General features: G+C 35.9%; 1 protein-coding gene and 1 long non-coding RNA gene across 2 annotated transcripts; both read left to right on the top strand.

The window, feature by feature from the left end:
• The first annotated feature begins 4,942 nt into the window (after positions 1–4,942).
• Positions 4,943–6,142, top strand: LOC122134981. Its single transcript, XR_006153231.1, has 2 exons — positions 4,943–5,082; positions 5,483–6,142. It is a non-coding gene; the product is annotated as an uncharacterized LOC122134981 (long non-coding RNA).
• A 160-nt stretch (positions 6,143–6,302) lies between these two features.
• LOC109106584 (polymeric immunoglobulin receptor-like) lies at positions 6,303–9,802 on the top strand. Its single transcript, XM_042712301.1, has 8 exons — positions 6,303–6,588; positions 8,190–8,525; positions 8,651–8,947; positions 9,048–9,083; positions 9,159–9,192; positions 9,397–9,410; positions 9,494–9,530; positions 9,673–9,802. Exons 1-8 carry the CDS (start codon positions 6,498–6,500, stop codon positions 9,710–9,712), a joined length of 885 nt encoding a protein of 294 aa, XP_042568235.1. The 5' UTR covers positions 6,303–6,497; the 3' UTR covers positions 9,713–9,802.
• The last annotated feature ends 10,175 nt before the right edge of the window (positions 9,803–19,977 follow it).

Below are 19,977 nucleotides of genomic sequence, written 5' to 3'. Positions count from 1 at the left end.
AAAATGCAGCAGCTCGACTTTTAACACAAACACGTAAACGGGAACGTATTTTGCCTATATCATCATCACTACATTGGCTTCCGGTTCGTTTTAGGATTGATTTTAAGGTTTTACTGTTTGCTTATAAATCCTTAAATGGCCTAGCACCAACTTACCTTTCTGACCTTTTACAATTGCACGTCCTATTAAGGTCTCTGAGGTCTGCTGATCATATGCTGCTGACAGTCCCTAGAGTAAGACTGAAGCACAGGGGTGATCGTGCTTTTGCAGTAGCTGCCCCTAATCTCTGGAACTCACTACCTTTTGTCTGTGAGAATGGCCCCAAATTTAACTGCTTTTAAAACTAGTCTTAAAAACATATTTTTATTCTTTGCCGTTTAATACAGTCTGAGAGCTGTGGGGTTTTTGTTTTTGTTTGTTTTCTGATTTGTAATGTTTTGTATATTACCCCTTTTATTGTTGTTGTTTGTTTTATGACCATTTTATATGTACAGCACTTTGGTCGACTACTGTTGTTTTTAAATGTGCTTTAGAAATGAATTAAACTTGAAACTTGAAACAGCACTGTATTCGGAGCAGAATACCTTTGGATGATATTATGCACTGTAGATGATGATGATAACTTCAATCTCTTTGCAATTTTTCTCTGAGAAACTCCTTTCTGATATTGCTCCACTATTTTTCGCCGCAGCATTGGGGGAATTGGTGATCCTCTGCCCATCTTGACTTCTGAGACACACTGCCACTCTGAGAGGCTCTTTTTATACCCAATCATGTTGCCAATTGACCTACATATACAAACCCGATTCCAAAAAAGTTGGGGCAAATTGTGAGTAAAAAAGGAATGGAATAATTTACAAATCTCATGAACTTATATTTTATTCACAATAGAATATAGATAACTTATATAATGTTGAAAGTAAGACATTTTGAAATGTCATGCCAAATATTGGCTCATTTTGGATTTCAGGAGTGCTACACATTCCAAAAAAGTTGGGACAGGTAGCAATGAGAGGCCGGAAAAGTTAAATGTACATATAAGGAACAGCTGGAGGACCAATTTGCAACTTATTAGGTCAATTGGCAACATGATTGGGTATAAAAAGAGCCTCTCAGAGAAGAGAACCTACTGATCCATATTATACCACCATATTCACAAATCAAATTAGAACCCATAAGTAAAATTTTGATTCGTTGTTGTGATGTGTTAGGTTGCTGGCTGCAAAGTGGCTACTTTGCTCACTTGGTAATGTTGATGTGGTTTAAGCCGATATTTCTGCTCTTCCTCTGAAACAGGAAGAAGCAGAGACACTGCAAGAAGTGCCCAGATCCTGTCATGCACATACACTCTGCTGTAGACATGATTTACCCTCTGATTCTCTCTGGGATTTTACTTCACATCACAGGTAAACAAATATAATACTCTATAAATAGCATTATTAAATTACTATTTTATGATCTTTTTTAACATCTATTGTTAGAATAGTTTAACATGAATTCCTTAAGCTAGTAAATGTTTACTATTGCAACTTTTCCATAATGTGCAGTTTATGGATGTTTACATTTTTCCCTTCACTTAATCTTGTCTACAGATGGTGCATGTGAAATCTGGATCACCTGGCATTATTACATGTCTGTATGATAAAAAACATAAAGAAACATAAATACTGGGTGTGGGGTCACACTGGGTCTCTTGCAGTATATTGGCATATGCATGAAAATATTCCCTCACTGATTATCCAGCCCAGAGTATTTTTACAGTGCAATGGAAGAATATAAAGACCTCAGACTCTGGATATTACTGGTGTGCTGTGGAGATCAGTGACTATAATGCTGCCTTCATGTGCTGTCGGAAATGTGGAGGGCGTTCATGTGCAGTTTTTACCTAGAAAACTCGTATTTGCTCTCCAGTGTTGTACTGTTTTTGTTCATTTTTCCTGTTTTTTTGTTTTGTTTTGTTTCTCAAACATGAGCAGTTTTACCAGGCTTGAACTGCTGAACACACTACAAAATCTTCTACCGGATTTAATTATTCAAACGTTTTGCTGAACGTTGTAGTGGCGGGAGTAGCGGCGCTGATCAAATGCTTCAGGTCACTCAGATGGGGGAAGTGAGCCAGGTGTAACGAAGAAACATGCTACCTATCAGATTGTGCTACCAAAAATATATTTGCATTATTTTAAGGGAAAAGTTTAGGGTATGGGTAAGTTTGGACACAAGAATAAGATGCTGGTATCACTGGACTTGTGTGTGTGTAGGTGATGTAAAAACAGGCATTTGGACCGAAGCACTGTGAGGCAAGTGAGGGGGAGACTCAAAATGTTTCTAAACATAAAAAGCATTTTTCTCCGTTTGTGTTGTTTTACTACTTACACAATTATTTAAAGTATAAAACATTTTTATTAACAATGCACCGTGTGGTACCATTTTTCACTATGGATTTGTGCTACCTATAATTTAATGGGAGGTAGCACAATCTGAGCGGGTAGCACAAATCGTCAGAACACCGGTGCGCTCATGAAGCTCAGACAGCGGAGATTTCGAACACTGTTGCCTAGCATCCATCTGGTGAATCTCCGTTCTCTACCCAACAAAACGGTCAAACTTCTTCTGCTCTCCCAGACAAACAAGGATTTTTTAAACTCTGCTGCTCTGTGTTTCACGGAAACCTGGCTGAATGACGCCATCCCAGACAGCGCGCTAAATCTGTCGGGCGTTAAGCTGTTCACATCGGAACGCGACGCAGAATCAACGGGGAAATTGCGAAGCGGCGGGACATGTTTTTACATCAATGAAAGGTGGTGTACAGACGCAACAGTGCTAAAGAAAACGTACTGTTCTGATCTAGAAGTGCTCTTCATAAACTGAAAACCATTCTATTGGGAAAGTGGACAGAGTCTTGTATAAACAGTTTAAATACACACTGGAAAAGGAGATCAAAGAGCAATTATTCTGGAAAGCTATGGAACCAGTTCTCTTCCAGTGACCCTGCTTCAATGTGGAAAGGTCTGAAAGACATCACCAATTACAAGACTGTGGAGAATCAACAACTGGCACACGATCTGAATGAATTTTATTGCAGGTTTGAAAAAACACCATTCACACCTCCTGCAACCCCCCCTCTCCCCACCTCCTGCACTTCAGATCAGTGAAGATGATGTGCGTCAGGTCTTCAGAAAGAACAAGAGATAAAAGGCACCAGGCCCAGACGGCGTGGCACCAACCTATCTGAAAACCTGCTCTGACCAGCTGGCCCCCATCTTCACACATATCTTCAACACATCACTGGAGCTGTGCGAAGTCCCTTCATGCTTCAAACGCTCCACCAAAGAAACCCAAAATTACTAATGACTACAAACCTGTGGCTCTAAAATCTGTGGCCATAAAATCATTTGAAAGACTGGTTTTGGCTTATCTGAAGGACATCACTGGACCCTTACTGGACCCCCTGCAGTTTGCCTACTGAGCAAACAGGTCTGAGGATGATGCAATCAACATGTGACTGCACTATATTCTGCAACATCTAGACAGACCAGGGTTTTATGTGAGGATCCTGTTTGTGGATTTTAGCTCGGCTTTCAACACCATCATTCCAAACCTCCTCCTGTCCAAACTAATTCAGCTAACTCAGATATCTGTCAGTGGATCACCAGCTTCCTGAAAGACAGGCAGCAGCCAATAAAGCTAGGAAAATTCTCATCCAGCACCCGTACGATCAGCAATCCCAGGGTTGCGTCCTCTCCCCACTGCTCTTCTCCCTCTACACCAGTGACTGCACATCTAAAGACCCCTCTGTCAAGCTCCTGAAGTTTGCAGATGACACTACAGTCATCAGCCTTATCCAGGATGAAGATGAGTCTGCCTACAGACAGGAGGTTAACGAGCTGGCTGTCTGGTGCAGTCTTAACAACCTGGAGCTGAACACGCTCAAAACAGTGGAGATGATAGTGGACTTCAGGAGGAACCCCCTGCTCTCCCCCCAATCACCATCATGAACAGCACTGTAACAACAGTGGAGACATTCAGGTTCCTGGGCACCACAATCTCTCAGGACCTGAAGTGGGACACTCACATTGAGTCTATTGTTTAAAAGGCCCAGCAGAGGTTGTACTTCCTTCACCAGCTGAGGAGGTTCAGCCTGCCAGAGGAGCTGCTGAAACAGTTCTACGTAGAACACACAACACTATTATACATTTATTTATTTAACACACATACTTTTTTACATTTCAAATTTGCACATATCATACCTGTACATACATAATTGTCTATATTATAAATTGTGTTTTTGTACATTGTATATTTTGTATATTATTCTTTTTATTATCTGTGTCCTGTCTTGTCACTATCATTCTGTTGCACTGTGGAGCTTCTGTCACTAAAACAAATTCCTTGTATGTGTAAACATACCTGGCAATAAATTCTGATTCTTATTCTGATTATAGCTGACATCCATACTACAAAAACGTACTTACTCTGTAGAAACGCGAGTGTTGATTACTGATGCCAAAAAAAAGAGAAACCTATTGAAATGGGTTGCTTGTGGCACATTGCTATGTAGTTTCCGCCACGCTGCATCACTGATCTTTTGCATAAAAACATAAAACAACAGTCAGGGATCCATCTGTAATAAACTCAAATGACCCTCACAGGTGACCTCCTGCTCTACACCAGCACTTTCCTGTGTAATTCCTCATGGTTGTGTTCTTGGTATTTGACGAACACATCATGTCTGTTCAGGCGTCCTGTTTGGGAGTCTCCTCTAGTGGTGTGTGGGGTCGTACTGCTGGTCCTGACTGTGTTTTCAGCACTTTGGAAGTTGTGGCAGCTATGAAATAAGTTTCCAAGGTTATTTTTTATTTATTTATTTTTGTGTGTGTGTGTGTCTGTGTGTGTGTGTGTTTGTTTTCTGTCTTATAAATTAATTAAATTAAAAATCATTTGTTTTTCTTAATTTAACCAAATTTGATTTAGAATAAAAAGGATGCATTCTAATGTTTCTGGGCATTTTTTATTTCTTTGTTTCATTTTGCAGAGAAAAAGTAGAAACATCAAGGGGCAAATGAAATGAATGATGATCTCACAGTCAGTGCAGTTATCTTACCATCAACATTAAATCAAAAAAGACCCCATTTACATTCTTAATGTACTGTATGTTCCTCTTCTTTAGTGGAAGTATTATCTGTGTACATTATTCCAAAAACAAAAAAATGTTTATTGAAAGATGATCATTCTTCACTTGGAAATAATGAGAAACGTTAAGCTATCTATGCAATGTAGTGGAATAAAAAGTGAGAAATTATGCTTTTGAATATAATGAAGTAAAAGTTTACTTTTCCCAGAATGAAAATACACTGATGCAATTTACAGATCATTTTTTCCTGACTAAATGTTGTAAAACTGATGCTTCAAAGAAAAAAACAGTACATACAGTTGCTTTAATAAGAAATGACATAATGGAGTGCAATGAAAATCTTTACTGCAGATCCACAACTCATGATGATGGTGTGACTGGTGTCCAAATGGGACGAAATGTTTTCTGCTGAGCTGTTCCAGCTCAGGCCCAGATGCTCAAACAAAGGAGCCTTGTGATGGGAAACACCAAACTCATGGACATTCATGATGAAGAAGATCATAAAGTGAACTGATGGACACTTTAACTCTTTAAGTGTCTTTATGAAGTCTAAGAGAGTCCTGCAGACTGGAGAAACTCAAGACTGGTGTAATATTTGACATTCCTTCACATTTAACAGGAAGATCATATTTCATTGTAATGCATTTTTCATGTCATGTATTTCACATTTATCTGTCTGTAAGTAAGCACAAGCCTTTTGAGTGAATTGTGCTGTGTGAAGATGTTTTTACCATGAGCAGTAATTCTCAGCTAACAGAAACTGTGTGAGAGAAATGTGAATGTTTTAAAAAAAAACATACAGAAGCACCCATATCTCACTGTTTGCCATAATAGAGACAATTTTATCTCTTGTTCTGTGTTTTATCAGCATATAAATGATGAAAAGCTTTTGTCAACTATTAATCTCTGTACAGAAATAGTGCTTCATTCACATCCTGTTTCAAGTCCTATTAAAATTTTTATTTGAAGTTGTTTGTCATGTACTGCATATAAATAAATGTAAGAAACTCACTTCAGCAGTGACCTCTTCTAGTAGTTCTATAATTGTAAAATGAGAACTAGAGAACGAAGTTATACCCAGAAGCCTCAGAGGAAAACACTTTGATATCAACTGCATTGCAAGTAAAATAATTTTTTTTTTTTTTATCAGAATAATCTTACATGCCTCGACCAAGTGATGCATTTGTAACTTGTGATTTTTGCAACATTTGCAATCAAGCATTATGACATTTTATTGTAAATTAAGTTTTTGTGACATAAGCAACTGAAGAGCACAGATGCAGGAAGTGAGAGACTGAGACTGTGAGAACTTAAGATCATATACTTCTCCTTGAGACATAAGCTGTTTCTGTAGCATTATCACACGATGAAGAGGCAGGGAGAAGAAACATTGCAACGATGTAACAAAAGGAATAACAATTTGAAGTTCATTGTGTTTTTCCTTTGGCTCATAACAGGCAAGTGTTCTGTATTTGTAATTTAGTTTATTCATAACATTAGTTGACGTTCTCTGTCTAATTCTTTTATAATTAGACTTTTATTAACAGAGAAATTTATTTGTCATATCACTGGATTATTTAATGTGTTATTATTTAGTGTTGTGGTATTTTTGACTAATTAATTTTGTTGAGGATTTCTTTTTCTTGAAAATGCTAGTTAATGTTATTGCATTGGAACAAACTTATCTACAAGTAATACTTTTTCACTCAAAAACTGGGGGTGGAATTAATTCCAAAATGAAACCTGTGCTAACTGAAAGAAAACAATCTGACAAAACTGATTGAATTTAAGATTTGATGATAATGTAGCTTACTGAAATATTTCAGCAGTATTTAAAAGGCAGTATTTAACACTCTGGGCTTCTTCGGTCAAAAAAAAAAAAAAAAAAAAAAAAAAAAAAAAATAAAAACAAATAAGCAGAAAGGACGGTGGCAAACAGAAAAAAAACCACCAAAACAACAAAAAACAAACACAAAAACAGCAGGTGCTGCAAATGCCAACACGTTTCTTTGTTGTGTTGTGAGCATTTGCAAATGCTCACAACGCAACCAAATAAAGAATTTTATTTGCAGTGTGTTTCTTTATTTGGTTGTGTTGTGAGCATTTACAGCGCATGTGTTGTCAAATTAATGAAGTTGTTTTCTTAATTTGCAGGTGCTTTTTCTATTTGCAGCACGTTTAGCTCTCTCAGCCACCTTAAGAATGTCTTAAAGGTCTACGAACTTTATTTAATATTTGTTTAATGCATCAGATGGCACATAAAAAAATTATTTTAAATGCTTTCATTCTGTTTTAATGTGAAATATTGAATTTATAAAAAAAGTAATAAATAAATAATTAAATAAAAATATATTCATTCTAATGGAAAAATAGCTTATTAAAATTGTATAAATATTGCATAGTATAATAAAATCCCCTCAAAATTCTAAATAATAATCATAAAATATTATTGAACAAAATGTATTACATAGATTTTCCTGAAAAAAAGAAAAAAAGAAAGAAAGAAAAAAATTACATTTCAAGGCTTCGTGAACTTTTGACAGCGAAGGAGCCAAGTGTGTCTTCTAAACGAAGAGGCCCAGAGGGTTAAAAGGCAGTATTTAAAAGGCTGGTAATGTTTTTTGTTGTTGTTGTATGTTTGTTTGTTTTTTACCTCAAATTAGTTACAGGATTTCCAGCTCAGTACAAGGGTTAAGATGAACCTAGTGAAGGTAGAAAAGTGGTTAAAAGGCAAGAATGAATGAATGAATAAATAAATAAATAAATAAAACATTGAAGGAAATAGTGATCAGTCACAGTACACAAAATAATGCATGTTACCTTATACATTCAAATTAATTTTAATCTAAAATCTTGATTTAAAAAAGGTCAAATTATGTGATTTGCATTAGCTACCTGTAAGCTATAAACTTAAATACTAAAAGAAAAACTTTAATTAATTGTGCTAAAAAAAAGTGTAGCATGTATACATGCATCTAAATAAGATTGTTCTATCATTAACACTGACAAAAAACTCAAACTCAAAAGTTGATCTTTTTTTTTTTTTTAATTTATCCAGGTCCTGAATGCAAAACCGTTTCAGCAAGCAGACTGTTAACGGTTCAGACTGGAGGATCGCTCATTATTCCATGTTATTATGACAGAAAATACACTGAACACAAAAAATACTGGTGCTTTGATGCCGGGGAAGCATTCAATTACTGCAGTATTCTGGCATATGCTAACGAAACCAAAGGAAAAGTGTCAGTAATTGATCATCCAGATCAGAGTTTCTTTACTGTGACTATGAGAAACCTGCAGCATGAAGACACTGGAGGTTATTGGTGTGTTGTGGAGATCGGAGGAATATTTCAACCAGATGAGAAAGAGCAGCTTTATCTGACAGTTCAATCAGGTATGAGGCGTGTTTCACATTCAATTGAAAAATTCTACTAATTCCTCAGAAATCACAATCCTAAATGAATGGTGTGTGTGTGTGTGTGTGTGTGTGTGTGTGTGTGTGTGTGTGTGTGTGTTCAGTTCCTGATGTGTCTGTGGTGAGCAGCAGTGTATCTGGACATGAAGGTGGTGATATCAGTGTTCAGTGTTTCTACAGTTCTGGATATAAGAATAAACTCAAACAGTGGTGTAGATATAAAGATCAGAGATGTTACAAAGAGAAGAAGACTGACACATCCCAGGATTCATCAGTTCAGATCAGTGGTGATGGGAAAGGATCCTTCACTGTGCTGATGACTGGACTGAGACTCACTGATTCTGGCTGGTACTACTGTTCTGTAGGAAAACAGGAGGCTCCTGTTCAACTCTATGTCTCTGGTAAAACTCAGTCACTAATCAGATCCACACAGCATTTCTTGATTGAAGAAAAAATACAAAATAAACTAAAATATTGTTTCATCTTTTCCTGTGTCTCTAGAAAATTCACAGGTTTCTGTCACTGAACCAAAACCAGGTAATACAGACTCTTACTGGAGTTTATGACAATTATAATAAATCATTTTAATATCTTCTTAACTTTATTTGACAGAAGTTGTTACCTCTGAAGGATTTGTGAGAAATAGGTTAGTACCTTTTTTAAATGTAAGTAAGATTTAAATTTTCTGTCATGGGATTTATTAGATTTTTATATTTGTTCTGCATTACAGAGTTGAAATTATTGTCTTTCAGATTATTTATTTATTTATTTATTTTGTATTTTTGCATGTGGTGCTGTCTTTGCTTATTTATTTAATAATTTATTTATTTATTCATTTATTTATTTTTAGTTCTCCAAAACCAGGTAATTCAAACTGAATGCATAACATATTTAATATAATTTTGCTTAATTCCCTTTTATTAAAAATAATTTCCCTTTCCTTACAGCAACTGTGAGCACAGACACCAGCACTGAGAAGAACATGTTAGTATTAAGATGGTTTCATTATTCAGATTCTTTTTTTTTTTTAACACTGCGTCCTAAATCTAAATTATGTGACTTGTTCAACACTCATATTTGTATCTTTGTTCTGTTGTCGTATCTTTCTACCTATTCTGTCTTTCAGATGGCACAAAGAGGAGCGTTTCTGTCTGTCACAGAATTAGAGATCGCAGGCTCTTCTCACACTGACCTGGAGGAATTTTGAGTGTCTATAAATAAAAGAGAGATAGTGCTAAACTCACATGAGATTTGAATTTGCTTGATTGGAAGTGACTGTCTGATTGACATGTAAACCAACCAATTTGTTTTCAAAGTCTGTTTAGGGGCGGGATTATCTGAAATCAGTTACTGTGATAATAGAGACCAATGAAGAAAGAATAATTCAAATAGTGGCGCGACAGACTCACATCATAAAAACATCAAAGCACTGATTATTTCACAGACAGACTGGTGGAATATAGAGTTCTGCTTGAGGAGGACGACTAGTTTACTGACTCCAGCTAAACTGCAGTCGTCTGAGACTGAACTCCATCCACCTTATTTTGCAATGTGTAAGTAAACTATTTTCTGTTAATGTGTGAGACTCCTGAATCATTAGCTGCTATACTGTAGGTAAATAACTAGAGGAATAGCAAAGTGCAGTAAACCATAAGACTATTTGTGATACAATCCAGTGTGTTTATGATTATGATAGTAGATTAAAATTATGATAAAAAAAAATACCAGTTTGTCATTTCTCCTAATAAATCCCAATATCAGTCTCTGTGTAAGGACTAGGAGCAGTAGATGAAATGTCAGTATTTGGAGAGTTTTCTTATTGTCCTTTTATGGTCATAGTTCCTGTTTCCTGTTTGGTTGTTAAATTATCATGTGATCACCCATATCTCTCCTTTTGGGTTCTAGGTCTTAAGTTGTGTCAGTGGCATCATTAATTGAATAAGCATAAATCATTTGATAATTAACTTAGCAAAACTGTATAAAAATTAGTTTTTTAGTTGATAGAATTCGTTTGACATAATACCCAAAAAAATATTTTACTTGAAAACACATAAAACAGGGTTCATTATAATTAGTTAATGCATTACTTCAAGTATGCTCAACTTACAATTAATATTTTTTTTTAGTCTATTGTTTTTTTGTTTTTTTTTTATCTTAATGTGTACATTCGCAGAAAATAAGGTACAGAACTGTCACTGAGGCAGTACCCTTTGAAAAACTGTTAATATGTACCATTTAAATTAGATTTAAATAAGGTACAAAGATGTAACTTGTAGATCTTCTGTACCTAAGGTTACCACCCCAGTGACAGCTTTGTACTTTTCTTAGAGTGTTAATATACTGTTCATTGTTAATGTTTGTGTGTAATACATTAATGTTATTTTATACATGCTGTGTATTAGTATATGCAGATTAACCTATAGATGTAGATAACAGTAGTGTTCATCCTTAGTTCATGACACCTGAAGCATTGACTAATGCTAACAAATAGAAACTTTAATACTTTTGATGACTGAACACCCAAATAATGGAAGAAATATTTATTCATATTTTTTTATGAATATGTCTATACACCCCTTAGCCAGAGCATGCAAGATGTGTAAGAGCACTGAGAACAAAACAAAAAACAGAAGTTGGCTAGTTGTGCCACACTATTGCAGTGAAAAACTCATGCAGGAAACATAAGCAAGAGCAAGTGCAATGGCCTCAAAAATATGAAAAAAACAAAACTATTCTACTTTTCAGTCAGGTTTTCGCTTCGCTTAGGGAATGTGAAGATAGAACAAATTAAGAAGTGTTTTATTGATAATCCTGGACATAGTAAAGGTTTTTTTGGTGTTTGTTTACGTGTTGAATGTGATGTCAGTAGGTCAAATCATATTTTAACTATTCAGACTGGAGGATCTGTCACCATCCAGGGGTGGATCTAGAAAATGATGTTTAGGATGGCAAGGGATCATTAGGGTCCAAGCACCAATGGCCCATGATTAGAGATCTAACTGAAATGAATCTCATGATGTGGTTTTTAAAGGAAAGTCCAACCTGAATCTTCACTAAAAGTTAGGGTTTGATGAAACAGATTACATCAACATGCCGTCAAAAGGGCAACTGACTTTCAAAATGAATCGCTCCCTCTTACTATTTAAAGGAGAAGTCAGAAATAACCTTTAAAACATGCTCACTGTCATAAGCTATGAGATCATAATATATGTGTGGACTTCTATTCAATATTTTATTTTTAGACAAACTGCATGTCATAGGATGTCAATTTCATCAGATGGCTCCCTGAAGACCGCGTGGGGCTGCAGAAAAGTTTATTGCTCTTAAATATTTGATAATTCCACCTTTTCATAGTGTGGTATCCGAAGTTACAAAAATACATCAAAAAACATGCAATCAGTGAAATGCCAAAAAACACTTTTATTGTTAGATTTTGAAAAATAAGTAGATGTTGTGAATAATTGTGATTAACTTTACTGGCCAAGCTCAGTGTTTGATACAGGTGGCCAGTTGATTGTCTGTGGTATACGCAGAAGTAGAATTTTCGTCATTCAGTGTAATGTTTTTGTCATTTGATGTCATGGAAATTCTCTGTTACACCAATGACAGTATCACAGTTTAAATAACAATTTCAGCATCTTATTTTATATCACAGATAAATGAGGAATGTTAAACATTGAAAAATGTGTTAAACAATAAATATTAATATTTGAATGCATTTTTGTATTGAGTAATTTGTGTTATTGATTAAATTAAGATGCCCATGAACATAGAGAGCTGCTAGGCACTGTTAAAAGGAAAAGACAAAAAGAGCAAGGAAAAGAGAAAGTTATTGAGGATTGCAATCGTCAGAATAATAGCTTGCCAATATTTCTGAACAGAGTCCCCCCTTAATATCTATCTGTCTGTCTGTCTGTCTATCTCTCTCTCTCTATCTATCTATCTATCATCGTTCTGTCTGTCTGTCTGTCTGTCTGTCTGTCTCTCTCTCTCTCTCTCTCTCTATCTATCTATCTATCTATCTATCTATCTATCTATCATCGTTCTGTCTGTCTGTCTGTCTCTCTATCTATCTATCTATCTATTTAGCTGTCTGTTTTATTTGAGACATTGTATGCATTTTCCATAAAACTCTGCTTTATTGGAATTAATTTATAAAATTCTTCTAATAAATCTCAAATACATCTGTCGCTGTGTAAAGATTAGCAGCAGTCCAAATGCATGAATGGTCAAAATTTATGGTCATTTGTTCCTTTCCTAGACCCCCCACATCTTTCAGTTTGGGTCCTAGATTTGTAAGCTAAGCTGGGTTGTGTAATGTCATGTAAATAAGTAGCAGAGATTTACTAAAAACTAAACTATAAGTTCACCGCTAATTAATGCATTATATATGATAAACTTACAATGACCAACATTTTTTTTTTTTTTTTTATTCCTTAATCTATGCTTATATTAATTTTTAAATATTTTAGGCTCCAAACCCATACTGGACTGAGACGGAGTGATGAATCCTGATTATCTCACGGTCATGTTAGTATTAACAAATTCCCATTACTGAGATTGTTTAGCAAAAATGAAATTTGATATGTTTTAAATGTTACATAATATATTGCTTTGTAAGTTTTATTTTATGAAATATGTGAAGAAAAATATTTTTGTGGCTTTGAACATCAAAAATATACATGATGTGACATCTTCTTGATGGTGTGCTATTGTATTTTATCTTTCAGATGGCATTTCTGTCTATCACAGAACTAGAGGAGGGTCAAATTATTGGAAAAGTGTTGATAATAAGCCTTATATTTTGTAGTTGTTTGACACTTTTGTAACCGATAGATGCTCTCTAACAATAGTGTGATTTCATTATAACTTTTGACCTTAACAGACTAGCAATCTTTATGTCAAATGTTAACGACTTGTAAAATTTTGTTCTGTTAATTATTTAAAAACATCAGTTTACAATACATTTCAAAACAACAGCATGTGAGATGGCAACTATTTATAGGTGCTTTCCAAACACTGCATTGTGAAGCTTTGAAACCTTTGTGAATCATTTGTTTCAAACTAGTGATTCAGACCACAATATATTCAGATCAAAATGCCAAAGTCACAAGATTTCAGTAAATGAGCATTCATTACATCATATTGTTTTTCCATGGGCCCATCCAACTTGTGGTTTTTGCACTTGACCACTGGTCTACTTATATGACGTACTTCCTGTATTTGTCCCAAGTGTTCAGACCTCAAATGTGTGCAGAACTTTTAATAACCAGATGGGACACACTTGTTGTGTTGTAAAAATGCAAGTGTACAGAGGGCTATTTTATTTTGATTTTCAACACTTTGCAGTTCAGAGGTGGAAAGAGTACAAAAATATTCTACTCAAGTAAACGTACCATTACATTAATGAAATTTTACTTAAGTACAAGTAAAAGTACCAGTCTAAAAATCTACTCAAGTAAAAGTAAAAAGTAGCTCATTTAAAATTTACTCAGAGTAAAAGTTACTTAGTTACATTTTAACAGTGGAAGGGAGGTCTCAGTTCCTGGAGGGCCACAGTCCTGCACAGTTTAGATATAACCCTAATTAAACACACCTGATCCAGTTAAATTCTGCAGGGCTATGGCCCTCCAGGAACTGAGTTTGACACCCCTGGGATAGGCCTATTAATCTCAAACTAGTTGTTTTTAATTAAAGGAATCAGTTATTTAGAATAATAAGACATTTGGGCTGTTTCCAGGCAAATCAGTATCAACAAACTCATCTTTTCAATGCAGAGGAAACGCAGAAGCTTCATCGGACATGGCATCGGACATGGCATGTATTTACACACTGTTTAGTGCAGGACAAGAATGCATTTAACCTGCTGTTAGAAATGCATGAATAATGTTTTGATTTACAAGACATAAAATGTTGAATACTCATTTGAAATAAGAAATTAATTATTAAAAAAAAAAAAAAAAGATACTTTAAATGTGAAATTAAAATGGCCAGTATGTGTCAGCAAGTGAGTCATTGCGATTGAACCGAATCATTTAAACGGTTGATTCATTCAGGAACGAAACACTGTCATGTTGCTCAGAGACGCAAAACTGTGCTATGATGGCTGTGTTTGGGATTATTTTTTGTTGTATAAACAGAGCAAAAACAGGCAATATGGTGTCTAAAACGCAAGTCTAACTAGGTAACTTAGTGTACACTTGTTTTTCTGCTTTTCTGCCCCTATTCCCATTTTTTTACTTCAAATAACTGAGGAAAAACAGTGATATGTCCTGGAGTACTCCGTTCTGTGATTCTCCAGATCACACTTGGAGTGGCCATCCTGGGCGCACTGGTAAGCTCATGCTTTGCGAAGGGTTGAATCTATTGTCGAGATTTTATAAGCAGTTTGGTCTCCAAGGAGCACGCTTAATATGGCAGATTCTGTTCCCTCTTTTCTTGCGGTTCAGGCCTTGTTTGTAAAAAATGATATTATTAATGACTAATGACTGACTCACCTGTTGTAAAAAATATAAGATAGCTGTGCTGGATATTATTATATGCGTCACTTTGACATCAAATGACCAGGGGGCAAGGAAGTCGACCGGAAGTTGAAGTCGGCCGCGTGCCGCCATCTTGTAGCAGAACTTCACTTGATAAAGCACCCCATTAACTACAAATAAACTACAATTCACAAAGACATCCAATAACTTTACATCTGAGGCGTTTAAAGACTCCATTTGTCCATTATTTATTTCTAAAGATACACGACAATGTATAAAGGGCTCCATTACCTTCTATGTTACATTATGGCCCCGTATAAACACAGTTTTTGTAAAAATAGGCTAACGATTGCGTCATAACCACTCGACTCTCTGTCGCACAGTAGAGAAATTACCGTACAGACAGGAGGAGAAGCTCGCAGGCAATCGGGGAGACGTCAAGAGATATGGCGTACTGGCGTTACATTTTAAAATACTATACAAAATAATTAATCAGAATACTTACTCCTGCTCACTCACGCCAAAGAACTCCCCGCTCAAGCTCGCCGTCTCTGCAAGATTAACGATGGCAGTTTGCAGGCACAGCTACTAGAAGATTTACATCTGTCAGACAGGTTACTGACGTCATCAAGCTTAGTTTGAGTCTGCGCGTCAGAAACGGAAGTGCTAAAAATCGCTAAAAATGGGCTTCACTTGTCTCAATTGAGTTCCAATGGGGTCGCTGTGTCCATTTCTTTTACTGTCTATGCTCAAAGTGTGCAGAGCGGGCCGTCGCCATCTTGGCAGCGCGTCACCGCGCGACTCTCCCGGATAATCGAAAATGGGCAAAAAGGCGGGAGCTGGTTGCTGAAGCCACGCCCACCTAGCGCAACGGCATTGTCAGCAGCGGCAATCCACCTGTCACTCAAGAGGCCACGCCCTTAATTATGCAGAACTTTAAGGCTTAATATAATTTAAACGGATGAGTTATAAAAAAATTCACCCCCCTCACAGTTGTCATGAAGGGCAAAATTAGCAATGTAGACCAAAATAATTTTTTTGAACCAGGCTGTAAACATGTTTTATTCTGCTGTAAAGTTGGGCATTTTAACATGGGGAGTCTATGGGACTGACTCCCTTTTGCAGCCAGCCTCAAGCGGCCAGTCGATGAATTGCAGTTTTAGTCACTTCCTTATTGGCTTCACAAGTGAGAGCGCGAGGTTGCCGCTCGGTCTGCATCTTTCTTGTGATTTTAGCGCCAGTTTGCCCTGCTGCCCATTATTTACTGACGTAGTTTCCAGGGAGCGATTTTTTTTTTTTTTTTTTTTTTTTTTTTTTTACTCAGTAATTAATGTGTTTTAAAATATAGCGAAGTACAATACTTCAAACAAAATATACTTAAGTAAAAGTAAAATTACAGATTTAAAAAAATACTTAAAAAAGCAGAAGTACACAAAAAAGCTACTCAATTACAGTAACGCGAGTAAATGTAATTCGTTACTTTCCACCTCTGTTGCAGTTTAAAATAAGCTTCTAAATGTCTGTTCAGTAGTCCCTATGTAACAAGATGACACAATTTAGTAATTGTGGAGCTTCTAATTAAGTGGTAAAAAGCAGATGCAAATGTTGTACAAAATACACAATCATCTTGCACAGAATAAAATTTGCAACATGTTTTGTTTTACTACCCAATTATGTGTAATATCTAATTTATATAACTTAGAGTGGAAATTTTTCCTCACCATTTCAAAATTTCAGGGCAAATGAGTTCCTGAACATGATGCATGATGGGATACACTTAGCTCCTGTGATTTAAGGGCACAGAGGTTTGGCATTTTTCTGACCTGGGACAATCTTGGGCACTTCCTGTTTTGTGCACACAGCCTCAAGTGACCAGGACCACAAATGTGGGTATTGTGACAGGCCCAGTGAACTCATAAACCAGTGTCTATGGTTTTTACCATACTTTACTCAGATCAGTTTTATACTTTCATTGCCAATTTATTGACACTTGTAAAATAATGAGTAGTAGTTAGTTAATAGTCTCTTGTTAGCCTGTTTAGCCAAGGTGTTTTTATGCATGTTTGGCCTTTGTTTTTGTTGCATTTAGTTTTTTCCAGCAGGAATCACCAGCATGTGGCATTCTGAGCACTTTGAAACAGTGAATCATTTTGTGAAACAGTTGGTTCAAATGATTCAAAAAAGGTTTTGAAAATGTTTTATTTTTCACATCACTAATGGCATTGCTCATATGACCATAAGTTTCATAGGCTATGTTTACATGGACACCTTGTTTCAACTGGAATGAAATCATTCTGATTGATGAATCTGAATATAGTGTTTATATGAACGCTAAATAAAGTGATCGGGTTGATTTGTACATTTAAATGTCACAAGCTTCAAATCGTATTTAATCTTTTGACAGGCACACACTGCACGAATATACAGTTCCCTTTCAGTCTGTCACGTTCAACGTTACGTGGAGCTGACGAATGGGGTCTCATTTGTCAGTCTCTTTCTGACGTAACGTCTCCATTCCCTCCTTCAGGGAACGAAGGTTACATATGTAACCTAGACGTTACTACACTTTACTAACTTTGCTTGAAATCTAGAGCAGGGTTTCTCAACTCTGGCCCTTGAGGTCCACTTTCCTGCAGAGTTTACTGTAGCTCCAATCTCACCTGCCTGTAACTTTCTAGTAATCCCGAAGACCTTGATTAGCTTGTTAATGTGTGATCTGTGAATCCCTGATCTAGAGTCTATCTTCAGCTTTTAGCCAGGTGGTGCAATACGTTTAAGTGCTATATGAGAGGAAAAAAGGGAAGTGCTGGAGTTACTACAAACACAGTTAAAACAGCTCAGATGCGGAAAGAGAAACTTGCACAATGGTCACACATAAAAATAAAGAAATATTATACTTTTTAATTGGGTTGTGGCTTATTTTAGGTGAGTATTAAATGTTAGACTCTGTTTTTAATCAATCCTGTTTATGATTTTGTAATGATACTTTTTATGCTTAGTTGTTCATGTATTTTTTAATGTGTTTTTTGAAGACTATTTATTGTTAACTCTGAACATGACAACGGTGTGTGTGTGTGTGTGTGTGTATGTGTGTGTGTGTGTGTGTGTGTGTGTGTGTGTGTGTGTGTGTGTGTGTGTGTGTGTGTGTGTGTGTGTTGAATGCTACAGCAGTGGGTCATATAATTTAACTGTTAAGACTGGAGGATCTGTCATTATGATGGGAAATACACACATCAGAAGAAATACTGGCTTTCAGAAATTGATAAGTCCAGTCCATACACAAACAAAACAGAGAAGAATCTGTCAGTAATTGATCATCCTGATCAGAATCTCTTTACTGTGACTATAAGAAACCTGCAGAGCACAAAACATAATAGACGCTATCATTGTGCTGTGAAGATTGAAGGAAAAGTGACAATGGTCACATATGATCTTTATCTGCAGGTTCAATCTGGTATGAGATTTTGTAGTTATTTAATCAATTCTAATGTCAAATATGTGTTTAATCAAATCAAATGGTTGGTGTGTGTGTGTGTTAAGATCCTGATGTATCTGTGGTGAGCAGCAGTGTATCTGGACACAAAGGTGGTGATATCAGTGTTCAGTGTTTCTACAGTCCTAGATATCAGCATAAACTCAAGCAGTGGTGCAGATATGAAGATAAGATGTGTTACACAGTGGGGAGTACTAACACATCCCAGAATTCACTCACTGATTCTGGCTGGTACCTCTGTTCTGCTGGAGAGCCACTGAATCCTGTTCAACTCACTGTAATCAAGGCAGAACCAGACAAAGAGAAAGACACGTTAGTATTCAAACATTTCTCATTGACGATTGTCAAAATCATCTTCCTCAAATTATTCTGTATTTGTCTGCGTTTTGTCATCATGCACTATTTCCTCGATTTATTTAGCCTTTTACTCTAACAATCATTTCCTCATTGCCTTTGTGATATTTCTTTAAAAAAATGTTTTTAGCCTTTGCAGAAGTGAAACAGGACATCAGAAGAATAATAATCCAACTGAAATCACTGACGAAAAAAAAAAAGTACTACATTGTTTGGAAAAAAAAAAAAATCTTAAACCAATTCTTTGACTATTAGGCTGAAATATATTAACAGAGTTCTGGTGAACATTTATTTCAGATATGACTCATTTTTCTGGTGCCTTTTATGCAGCTGAATTAGTCCCACATCTTTTTTGGAGCTTTTTAAATGAAAAGATTTCAGAATGTTTCTGTATTTCCCACAGAAATTATAAACTCCTGACTGTGTGGCTTCCGGGTTCAGCAGCACTTCTGCTGTTATTGATTCTGATCAGTGTTTTCACCTGGAGAGGAGACAGTCAGTTCAACCTACATTTTTATTTGTTCGAAAATTCATTTCATTCAATGCCATGTTATAATTCATTTAATCAGCAAAGATTGTATGTACAGTTCTGTTAGTCATAAATTATTGTTTCTCGTTTTTTTAAATGAAGAGCAAGACAAACAGCAAATCAGAGATATAAACGGCAGCAGAACCACTGACGTCCATTAGTTTATGAGAATCTATATATGAACATGTTTTTTACAGTTGCTTTGGCTTATATTTTGAAACTTTCTCTAACATTTCTATCATTCTCTAAACTGTAAATGTAATTTTCTGATCAGTTTTATGAGACTTCAACACTCTGTGCCGTATCTATATCCAAACTTCCAAAAAAAGTGTTCCCATACTGCCAATTTTAATTTATATTTTGATGTGGGATAGAGATTAGAGATAACGGTCTTTGTCTCTGATGTTGTCTCTGTTGTATGTGTGGGTGGAGTAAGAGAACAGTTGAGTCATTCCACAAAACCTGTACGATTTGGACGTACACCTTTTTAGAATTTTTACCAAAATGTATTACTTTTCTTAACACCCCACAACATTAATGACATTTAACTTCCAGAAAAACACATTTTCCCAC

The sequence above is a fragment of the Cyprinus carpio genome, chromosome A2, assembly GCF_018340385.1.
Source record: "Cyprinus carpio isolate SPL01 chromosome A2, ASM1834038v1, whole genome shotgun sequence".
NCBI classification, from domain to species: Eukaryota; Metazoa; Chordata; class Actinopteri; order Cypriniformes; family Cyprinidae; genus Cyprinus; species Cyprinus carpio.
This window is presented reverse-complemented; position numbering and strand designations above follow the sequence as displayed.